The following is a 12,236-nucleotide window of genomic DNA, read 5'->3' as shown; positions in this document are numbered from 1 at the left end:
TGATCTGTAATGTATGAAAAATACTTTTCACCCCTTCCCACGCTCTAAAAGAACTTTTTTTTCAATTGTTTTATTGTCTCCGAAGGAGAGACCTTCATCGAATCATGCCGCTTAAAATATCACTCCATGGGGAGGAAGACAGAGAGAAATGGCAATAATTCAACTAAAGGAAATATTGCTAAACCACAAAACATTGGGAAGCCTATACCCTGTACAAAACTCCATGACTCTTTCATGCATATATGTATATGCAGAAATTTTAAGTCCAATGCGAAACTGTGGAGAAGGTTATCAGCTTAAGATAAATTTCCACGATTCCCAGTTGACTTTAACAACGTGAAATCTATCTTTCTGGAATTATTATTTAGCATTTTTGTGTACCTTTTAATCTCATTTTGAAAAGATATTCCGAGAGACTATTAAGAGCCCCATGAACCCCATGAGCCCCATTATTCTCATTGGGAAATACACCAAAACATATTGCAGTAATGATCACTGCACTCCATTCACATTCTCCATCTCGTTTTGGCTGTTAAGTTGCTACTTTTTACTTGATCATACCCATAACCCACCATTCCTCCATTATGTTGCATATTCATACACAACATACCTATATACATAATGTTGGTACAATATATCTATGTAGGTATCCGCAAGAGAAAGAATTTTCTTCAATATGAGCCGAGATTATTAGTGTGTCGCCTTTCCTGAAGGCAACACATGGTCAAGAATGCTATGTATGTATATATTTGGTATGCGTAAATGCTTGATTTGATAAACATTTGCGGAACTATTTTTCTTTTCTACAATTTTCCACTTCACTGTCGGAGAAGTCTGTGTCTGGTTAAATAACATAAAGCTTCTTTCTATTGAGAGTGTTTTGTGGTATGAAAAGAGATAAAATACACTCATCAGAACAACAGCGGAGATTTAAGATAACCTTTGGGTTCTTTGCCACTTTTGAAACTTGCTGTGTGCGCAGGCTAGTGTGTGTAGAAGTGGCGAAGAGAATGATGAAGAAGTATCGATAAAGATTCCATATAGTTACTATTTCTTGAATGCACCAAAAGGATGCCAAAAGCTCGAGGGGTATGAATATATTGAAATTTATCCTGTATGGTGATTGTTTCCATAAAGCAAAGATTTTATTACATAAGTAGATTTAAAGACGTTTTTTTTTTAAATCTCTTTGAATTAGTTACTCAAAAATCTAAATTGATTATTTTAAAGGAAACAAAAAAGCTTTTTGAATTAGTTAAAAATACATAACTATGATGACAAGAAAGACTAAACAACTTGACAGAGTATAGATAGTCTTGCAGAAAAAGTAGTAGATGCAGACGAAATAAATATTCACAAAATTGATTGGTAGGTACTCAATTTTGTGTCTGGTTGTCTAACACATTTTGCCCATGATTGTTATTTATGGCTACTTCATGTGAAAATAAGGCTTGTATCTGAAAATTGTCGGTGAAATTGAGTTGGATTGGTTGTTACTTAATGTCCAAATGGTACAGTGGCGATGGAAGTGTTGCTGGGATATCTTTTGAAGAATGATTCGCATCAATAGTAAAAGCTACATATCTATATAACTCTTCAAAGAAGTTTTAAGTGATTTTACCAATATCGCCGTGAAAACACTTTCAATGAGATCTTTGATGTGATTAATGATATTTATCCATTCAAAATGGATTTTGTGAGAATGAAAATGTCTTCAACCATGTTTGGGCATATGTAGTGTGATTGCATTTCACTACACGGAAGAATAATGACGATGTAGCTCGTCAATTAAACCATTGTGGCCTTTTATATAATTTTTCGTTAAATATAGTAGAATTTCCCCTACAATGTCTGATGATCAAAATGAAGAATATAATGCAATTGGTTGAAAAAAAAAGAAAGAGAAAACATACATAAGGTATATATCCTTTAATAGTGACCAAAGAATCTTTATGAGTTTTAAAATCTATATTTATGAACAAAGTATAATAAAATAACCCCACCACCGTAGGCATATCATAATTACGATTTATAGGCAATTTTCGTATCTTTTCCATCCATTTTTGCATGTAGCTGCTATATATGTGTACATTATTACCCCTTTCCGGACCACTGTTGTGTACCCATATCAATCAGCTCAAGAAGAAGCCTAAAGAGAAGCTCTCTTCTCTCTGGGACCGAACGGAATCCACCACGCACACATACCGGAGCATAAAGGAGGCACAATTAATGGTGAATTGTAGCTCAGCAGCAACTCCAAAAGAGTTACCTTCGATGGTGAAGGTGATTTGCAGCCCCCGGGGGTCTCGTGACGTCACGAAGTCATGGTTTCACGAGCACTGGTGGACTTCATGAAAATATGGCTGAGTATCGGCGTCCGTCGACACGCCCTTTCTTCCTCACCAGAGTGTTGGGTACAGAGAGAATAGGTCCCGAGGAAAAGTAGAGTACCCAACATTTGCCAACATATTAACATCAACCACGTACTTTAGACATTAGCCCACACAATGGTAACTTCTAACCCCATCTAGCCTGTGCTTTTTCCGGGATTTATTTGAGAAACAATTCATTTGGAATTATTTTTCTTACTATACTTTTTTGTTTGTTTTAGAAATGACTTTTCGTTGCTTTTATAGGTTTAATTTCCAGATTGGAAAATAGTTCGAAATTCACCCTTAATATTCAAAAAGAAAAAATCATCCTTAATAGGTACTCAAAAAAAAAACGAATCACAGCCAAAACATATTTATTATATTCTCTAAGCATCAAATATAATAATTGAATAATTGAAACATACTTTATTCAATTTGAGAAATTTTTTAGCCCGGATTTTCCAATTTTCTCTATTTATACGCTCCGAAATTTTACTTTGATAACTCTGAGTACAAAAAAGTCTTAATTTTCACAAGATTCAAAAGGACTTCGTTAAAGGAAAACTTTTAGAATATCTTACGCGTTACAAGAATTTTAAACGAAAATACATATGTATGTATATAGCGACTTGAAAAAAAATTAGAAGAAGCCCAATAATGGATTCTCTGATGTGTCTGGAGGTGGTTAATGGACTATGAAGCATTGTGCGATAATTGTGGCTGCATTCATATGTATCTGCCATAGGTCATTGATGACATACCCCACTGCATAGACTCTTAACGAATTATTTGTGATTTATTTATATTGTCAACTAATATTTTAATCCCTTGAGGCATTTTTTGTCGTGTTGCTCCTTTTTCTCCCTTTCCAGTGCCGCACTTGGATTGTGGGCATTGAAGTTGGAAGAAGTGGATGAAAAAAGGTGATCTTGTGCGATGCTTTTCTTTCTAAGAAAAAAAACCCTAACTCTCAGCAATTTTCTCGCGAAATGCACACACTAGTGCACGGGGGTCTGACTTAAAAGACAAAAGGAGCACAGAATGGCGAGTAAAGGAATGGAGGCCATATATATAAAACGTGTATCGTCAAAAACATAGTATTTTATCGTGTTATCGATCGCATTGAACTTGCTGCAACTAACATTTTCACATACTGCTACCCGGGGGTATAAAAATTCCCTTGCGAGAGCATCAAGAGCAAAAATATCGATAGTTATTGCTTTTGTGCGCCTCCAAAAGAGGTGGTTGGCGGAGGGAGTGAGATAAAAAGAAAATCGTCGTTTTTATATAAAATGCGTGAGTGCACGTATATTGTTGGCTTCGTTTACCACAGAGTGAGAAGAGACGACCTCAAGGATCGATAAAAGCCTTTAGATCCCAACCACGATCCATGTGCACCACCAACTTGCTGATTTATGTTAAAATTTTTCACTCTGATGAACTAAATAGGAAGACAGCTGGAGGGCAATTGTGTCAGGGCGGCAAAGCAGAAGAATATTCCAAGATGAACATTTTAGCAGCGTTGGCTTTGGATGCTATGCGCAACAGTGGTTTGCCACATGAGCTTCAGTCAAAAAATTGTATATACGATTGAAATTGTGTTGTGGCGGGAAAAAAGTCCACAAAATGATGGGAAGAGATGGAAAAAAAAGGTTGATTGAAGACAACCGAAAAACGACAAATTGCCAATCGTAAATTGGTTGCACGCGCAGATGTCTCCAAGCTGGGAATAAATGGTGCGGAATCCAACTCACAGTTCAATGGTGATCGATAGTAATCTCCAAAGTGAGATCATCAATATTCAACAGAAGCCCCTTAACTACCAGGTTAAAATGTCACCGGGAAAAATCTAAATGTCTATCTTGGGGTATAATTCAATCAATAAATTTGACATCTAATTTTGTTTACACATCCGACACCGATTAATTGATCAAAGTCCCCAAGAGCCCCAGAGATGACGATGGATGATTTTGAGACAAGAGACATGATCAAATTTTTATTTCCAAAGACGCTAAAAAATTGATCCTCATGTGTAATTTTTTTTCAGAGATATATAATCTAATTCTATAAGAAGTTCTAACTTAAAAAAAAAAACATTGATCACGATCATCACGATCATAAATTTTAAATTTGAAACATAAATTTCCTATTATTGTATAAATATCTTTACTTTTCTTTTCTTGTTCATTTGGCGGTTATTCAATCGCTTTAGATTTAAACAAGAAGAGATAATTCTTATTCTGTGGGGGTTAGATGGAATTGCTGGAAATCTTAACGAGCTAATCAAGCAAATATTCTTTTTTAAATATAAACATTTATTAAATTATTGTGCTCATAGCATGTTATACAAAAGTACGTTAGTCAAACAAATCGTAGACTTTAAATCAAGCATCTATAGGCTACACACAATTGTGGCCAAGATTCAATTGTCAACCAAAAATAGCAAACAAACATTTCTAATTCAGTGCGAAAAAAAATTGAAACTCAATAGAAACCACAATTTTTGTATTTTCCTCAAGAATTCTCTTCGTGAACCTATTTTACAGACATCCCATGAACAGTTAATTGAACAATTTGGCGGAAAGTTATTTTGTTGATCATTAATATCTCTCCAAAAAAAAACTAGAGCATGGGAAATCTTGTAAAAAATCAGCTACATTACGAAGCATTTCTTCCCAAATTGAATAGGTGTTGATCCATTATTAAGTTTACCAATTTTGAGCAATGCTTTCTAACAATTTTCTTTTCTTATAATCTGAAATAATTTTTTTTTAGAAATTTGCAAATTGTTTAACGTAAAACATTTTAATTATATTTAATTGTCTCTGATTAATTATAATTTCTCCGAAGTTGTGGATAATTCGAGGATAAGAAAGCCAACATACATACTTATTTTTAACTCTTTGTTACTTGAAAAGATTTCTCATTAGTAAAATACAATATGAGATTTACTCGATACAACGAAGAGAAAAGAAAGATATAATTGAAGTCAATAAATCGCCATTTAGTATCGAGAACATTTTAAAGTTCCCTTGTGAGGGTGATCATGTCACAAGGTAGAAGCAACATGTTGTCCAAAGAGGTGAGAAGATTTCGAGAAAATAAAACAAAGATTTTAAAGGCAGAAGACATTGAAAATATTGAAGTAAAAACGCACATATTGAAGGACTTGAGATGCAATATATATTGTTGTTTGTACGTATTCAATTGCTATTTATATTTATTCTACATAGAATTCATGAGATATGAACAGGAGAAACAATTTTGCAATGAGGGAATGTTCATAAGCAAATAACAGAGAATTGTGCGATTTTATGGACTTCTACTCATTGGAAGGGAGTCTCGAACAATCAGGAGGAAATCGAAAGAAGACAATCATGGGAAACAACAATAACTGCGAGTTTTAAAACCAATACTTTTGAGAGGAATGTCACATATTATTATTATTATTATTTTACTATTATTATTATGACTACATATTCAAGTTCTCAGGGAAAGTAAGATACGAAAAAATCATTTAAACCTCTAAAGTTTCTTTTAGACTGGCGGGTAAAGGTTTCATTTAAACAAATAAGCAAAACACTGCAACATAAAATGATCATCCCTCCTACTAATATCTTTCTCAGAAGCAAGACCTCTTCAAGGGAGAAACCCATTGAGATATTTTGTCACAATCTTCTTTAAATCCAAGCTACAAGTAACTTCATATTTGCATTATATTCCACGTATATATAAATATATAGCAATAATGTGTAAGGTCACAAGTTTAAATCACAAAATACCTCACGACAATCTCGGGTGCCTTACTCCTCAGTACCGACCGCGCTTTATCCCAGGATGTAGTTGCATACAAAATGAAAATATTTTCTTCGATTGTTTTATTAAATCGATAAAATAATAACTATATTTCATGCTATTTTCCTATTTGATTCGGATGTATATGACTTCACTTGAGACATCACGATTAATCCCTTTACAGATGAACTTTTATTTAAACATAGATATATGTAGGTAGTGTATTCTGGGTATAGTGATTCAAATTTCATTTCTTTCACGAAAAACTGGACAAGCTCTGTGTAAAGACATCCATATTTAGGTCCAAAATTAAGTAAAAAATTGTTAATTTTGGAATCTCCAATTTGGAATGATGAAAATATTAAAAGAAGAACCAATAAATAGTCAAAAGAGCGAGACAAGAGATGGGAATGAATGAAAAATATTGTCTGAATGAGTCTAAGCAGAAAACAAAATGTAGGACAATTTGCACGCAAATATATGGCAAATTCCTGAGCATAATTATTTACCATGGAAGCAAAACAAAATAATTATTTTTATGTATTCTCAGTGCATTTTATGTAATCCTCCATATATCCACGAATAGGGTGATACTGTCGAAACGATGATACCACCTCCACTATGTGGATACTTTTTGTCTTTTTTTTACGTTCCCCATTCTCACTTCTAATTGTAGGTATGTGTGTAGTAAACCACACTAGATATTTCCCATCGTCGGAATTTGATGAGAAGAGTGAGAGCGAAGAATGTTGAATTTCCATGCGGTTTTGTCTTTTCTTCCTCTACCACCTTCGAAAGTGTTTTTGTTGTTTTTTTCTTGTGCTGCTCTTTTACTCTCTCAGAAAGAAACCATTTCTTCTCCGGGAATGCTTTACTCCATATTGGTGCTGGAGGAGTGAAAGAATCAAAAGCACCTGAGCTGCCATGAGCTGCAGTATGACGCGAGAATGTTTGGATGAAGAAGAAGTACGTAAATGAAGAACCACCACACAGCTTTCCAGCCATGATTTTCTTATATGGAAATAAACACGCAGAAGAAATGGGGGAATTATACGAAAAAGAAGTTAAGGTGAAGAAGCACTCGGAAGGTGAGACACATTGAAGAAAAGGGGCATCCAATGGAAAGAGACAGCGCACATGTGGTACAACTGGGAGGGGGGAGAGAAGAACATAAATTTATTGCGTATATATACGGCTCTTATGACAAGATATCGTGGACATAAAAATGAATTAATGACACAGTTGAAGGCAACTCGGCCAATCACGGGATCGCACTGGGTGCTCTTGTGGCGACCAAGAAAATTCTCAAAGACTTTACATTGTCATTAAGTGGGACGTTTCGCCATGGCTGGACAACTGCATCATGCATCTTCCCCATCTTGGAAAAGGTACGCTCTCTCCCACTCGAAAGGGTGTACCTACCTTTCTTTAATTTTCTCTCTTTTCTCTTTTGGTATTTGAAAATGTGGATTTTTTCTTCTCCTATTTCTACTTTTATCTGATTAATTCGGTTGGATATCTATTTCGAAAAAACGGAAAATTTGAAAACTGAAATGATTTTTTTGTGCGAAGTTTGACATCAAAATTATTGTCTAAAACGGTTAATCCTTAACCGAAATTCTTAAAATTTTCCGGAATGAGTTCTAGAAATTTTTCCCTTAAACAAACCTATTCGATTTTTGTGAAAATTCTATTTTTATGCCTATTATATGGGCTCAAAGCCAAAAAAGAAAATTTGCGAAACGTACTAAAACGGTTAATAACATGTCTTACTATTTTCGCTCAATGTCAAACACTTTATGTCTAAACACGATAAAGTCAGCTTTACCTAGAAAACGCTAAATAAAACTAGACTAACGTTCTTTCCAACATTTGGCCTCTCGCTTTTATTCTTTTCTGAATACATACTTAGGTAGTTATCAAAGAATATTTATAAGATTCTTGGAAAGAATCAACTGCAACATTTTAAAAAAAGAATTGCTTGAGGAAGTAGATGATAGTTTTATGGCTTCTTTGTATTTTATGGATGAACAATTTAGCGCTTTACCTTAAATGTTTATACTCTATTTTTGATTCTTTTTTCTCCACTCGACGTCTCTTTGATTTATTCTAATTTTGCTCTACCTTTTTTTTACCTGTCCCATTCTTCTGGGATGAATAAAAATAAATAAATAGATTAGAGACACCGAAAAAAAAAGAAATTATATGTAAATTAACGATGAAATGTTATATATAAATAATAGTAGAGCGGTATTAGGGGGAACGATTGAACAACAGAAGCGAAAGTTGAGGGCGTCTCAAATGATTGTTTATTGCATTGAGTGTTGCGCGAAGTAATTTGTTTGCTCTCGTGGACTTCTCTTTCATGAGATTTTATATCTTTGGCTAAAAAGTTCCATTTTATACCAAGACCGATTTGTGCGTCTTACAAAGGCAAAAAAGCCGCCAATTTATTAATATGCTCAGCATCACGTCTCTAAATTGAGCCGACTTTAAAACTGCAACATTAGTTTTTCGTGCCTGACAGCTAGTTAATCATATAGATAGAAAATATACTATTATGTAAAAGATATTGTTTCTTTCGTTTTTTTTTACGGAATGACTTAAAAATTTTCTTGTTGCTGTAAAGTCATTAAAGTTTTAAAAGAGAAGAAAGTAATTTTAACATTTTTTTAATTTTTTGATGCTGTCCTCAAATTCCTAACTAACCAGGACTCTTAGCAGAACTGCCCTTAGTACAATCTCTAAGCAGGAAGAATTTTTTAGGAACAATTTTTTTTTAAATATAAAAGTTGGTCATTCAACTATGTTATTAAGACATAATTCTTTTCATTAATTCCGCTCATGATTTTCAAATTCAAAGGTAATATCTTGAAAGTTCAAATGTCAAGGCGTGAGAAATGTCCTGAACATGATGTACTACCTTTAGCCCTCACCTTTGTACTGTACATAGCTAAAGTGTGACAATTATGTAGCCAGCTGGTCTTGTGTGACGCTATAGATACCATGAAAGTGTGTATCGGTAGAATCGAAAGTTTCGCATTTCGCGGATGAAAATTGCACAATCGGCGTGCACAATCGTCTCAAATGCCACACTTGGTGTGTCAGGAATTGCACTTTCTATAAAACTATGAGGTACAACATGGAATTCGTGGCCCAAAATCGCGCGTCTTTGATGCAGTAAATAGGAGATGAAAAAAATCAAGCAGGTCTCAAGAGAGTATCTCGTGTTAAATTCCATTTCTTTGAGGGACTATTTGTCACTATATTTTGTTCTTCAAACTTAACTTACGTCACGACGTAAAATTATTCGCATTTTTTCTTAAATATAAATATATCTCTCAATTAGAATCAGTTCTTGATTTTTAACCCATGATTTTTATTATTTTCTTTTTGAGCCTCTTCAATTCAATAAGTTCATTCCACTATGACCATCTTCATTTTCTTATGTTTTTTCTCCCGACACTTTTATTTCTACCTATACAATATTATTATTCGGCATGTTATAAACAATCACGTTAATACTGTAATTTCTGAAACGAAACCAATCATTACGAATGAGTTGGCAGGATTTTCTTGCCACACATGAGTACTTTATTATCATCATCTTCATCGGCACTTTTGCCCAGAGAATGCTCAAAAGTTCTCCTTCAATTTCTCAAAAGAAGTCACTTGTGGACTCTTCCAAATGCAAAATATTCATCTGACTATGAATTATTCATATTTAAAAAAAAATTCCTATTGTAATATCGTTAAAATATGAAAGAAAACTCACCAGTATCCATTGCCACGAGTGTGAGGGTATATTCAGACTGAGATTCCCGATCGAGGGCTCGTAGTAGGGAAATTTCCCCCGTGCTTGCATTGATGCGAAAGAGATCAGCATCACCCTCCTTGAGGAAGTATCGTACTTGCGAATTGAAGGGCGGTGTGTCCGCATCGTATGCCCTAACTGTGATAACGTAACCCCCATTGGGTGGTATAACGTTCTCCATCACGTAAGCCAAGTAGGGGCTGTCCAAGAAAGTGGGTGGATTGTCGTTGATATCGGTAATGGTGATGGTAAGTTCAGCTGTATCGAATCTCGTCTCGCCACTACCCACATCGCTGGCGCAGTCTTCAGCACGAACTGTGAGGACGTACCGTGACTTGCGCTCAAAGTTGAGATTCTTAGCCACTCTTACCACACCCGAGTCCTCGCTGATGCTGAAATCGCGATTGTCATCGCCGCCAGAGATTGAGAATCTCACCCGACCATTCGCCCCGTCATCGATGTCCGTGGCTGAAACCTGTGAGAAAAAGGGAGATGAATTAAACGGTGCTTAATTCCTTTTCTTCTTCCGAGAATTGATTCAAGATTCTCAAGGGTTTTTTCAAAGTATATAATGTACAATCATATATGTATAACATTGTTTGAATTCTCAATGCCTTCATTGAGAATTAAAATCTTAAAGGAAGAAAATGGAAAGCTGACAATCTGATAAATGAGTTTATTATTTAAAATTTAATAAAAATAGATAGATTTTGTTAAAATAGGTAACGAATGGACAAGAATGATAAGTAAGAAAATTGATTTTAACAACAGCGTCAAATTCATTACTAATAAGTCTAGCTTAGTTCGTTTCTTTAGTCAGGCCTTTACTAAACTTTAATTTTTTTCTATCTAGGCCTAAGATTTTAATGGCTAGACTTAAGTTTTCAAAGTTGTATTAAAGCCTTTTGAACTAGGCCTACGTTTTTAAAAAATCCCAATTTTTTTAAAGCTAGAATTTTTTAAGGTCAAGTTTTACTTTTTTAAGGAAAGGCTTCTAAGGTTGGACTTGGCTTCAAACTTAAGTTTGTTTAAGAAAAGTTAATCCTAGCCTAAACAATATAGGTTTAAGACACTAAATTAACTTAAAGAATTGCTTTAAGAGACCGTAAAGGGATTCAGTATTGAAAATCATTCAATATTAAAGATTTAAAAAAAAATTAATTTTATTCTGGTTTGACGTTTCAAACTTGGTTAAAGGTATAACTTAAGCCGATATAAAAGATATAAAATAAGATTAATTAAAGCTCTTTAAAAAGAACAAAAAGGTCTTACCTGAAGAACCATGGCACCAATACTGGCGTTTTCAGCAATGGAAGCACTATACTGCTTCGGATCAAAAACGGGGCTATTGTCGTTCTCGTCGAGAATCTTCACAGAAATGTTAGTTTGTGTTGATTTGGGGGGATCCCCTCGATCTCTTGCAGTAACCATTAGATTGTATGACGATCGAATTTCTCTGTCTAAACGTCCAGACACTCGTAGGAGCCCATCTACTGTTCCCAATGTAAACGGAATTGTTGGTTCTGATGTTAAGAGGTACTCAATGTAACCATTCCGACCCTCATCACGATCAGTTGCTTTGATAGCCATCACCACGGTGTTCAAAGGGATATTCTCAATCACACTAGTTTCATTTGCTGTGATAAAAGTTGGTGCCACGTCATTGACGTCCTTCAGTGTGACGGTGACCTGAATGTGAGAAATAAAATATAATATAAATTAATTGCAATTATATATTTTTTCTTATGTAGCAACATCGTGTCGTATTATGAGTTTTTGCAGATAATTATATCAAAGGGCCGAGTAAATTGCTCAATGATCATCAACAATTTAACATGATTCAAAAGGAAGAGGATGGCATTCACACAAAAAAATCCAATCTATTCTTGTACAATGTGAAGAAAAATCGATTTATAAACAATTGCCCCAGCATTCTCATCGCGAAAAGAAACAGTAGCGGAACTAATTTGTAATAAAATCGGATGTTGTGCGGCTGCACCAAATGTCTATGTTGAACTCTTAAACCAATTTTTTTCCACATATACGTATGTATGTTACCTTCTCTTGTATCCAGCATCGAATTGTTCTTTCATCACCTTCCTGAGTCATTCTCCCTTTATTCATTTGCCCACGCGGTATTCAACTTCCAAAGTCAATTTACTCCATCGTGGAATGTGTGTCCAAAGAAGTTTTAAAAGGTGGCACATTGATGTAAAAAAGTATCATCACCTTCTCTCTCAAAAGCAAGCGACAAT

The 12,236-nt window shown here is 34.6% G+C and overlaps 1 protein-coding gene across 1 annotated transcript in view; it reads right to left on the bottom strand.

Annotated features, from left to right (window-relative positions):
- Positions 1-12,236, bottom strand: part of LOC129790090 (cadherin-related tumor suppressor) — a 132,677-nt gene that overhangs the window by 9,396 nt on the left and 111,045 nt on the right. Inside the window, exons 7-8 of the mRNA XM_055827305.1 lie at positions 11,254-11,670; positions 9,943-10,456 (exon numbers count right to left, since the gene is read on the bottom strand). Coding sequence (XP_055683280.1) covers positions 9,943-10,456; positions 11,254-11,670 — 931 coding nt within the window. The remainder of the gene's footprint in view (positions 1-9,942; positions 10,457-11,253; positions 11,671-12,236) is intronic.

The sequence above is a fragment of the Lutzomyia longipalpis genome, chromosome 2 (genome assembly GCF_024334085.1).
Source record: "Lutzomyia longipalpis isolate SR_M1_2022 chromosome 2, ASM2433408v1".
NCBI lineage: Eukaryota > Metazoa > Arthropoda > Insecta > Diptera > Psychodidae > Lutzomyia > Lutzomyia longipalpis.
This window is presented reverse-complemented; position numbering and strand designations above follow the sequence as displayed.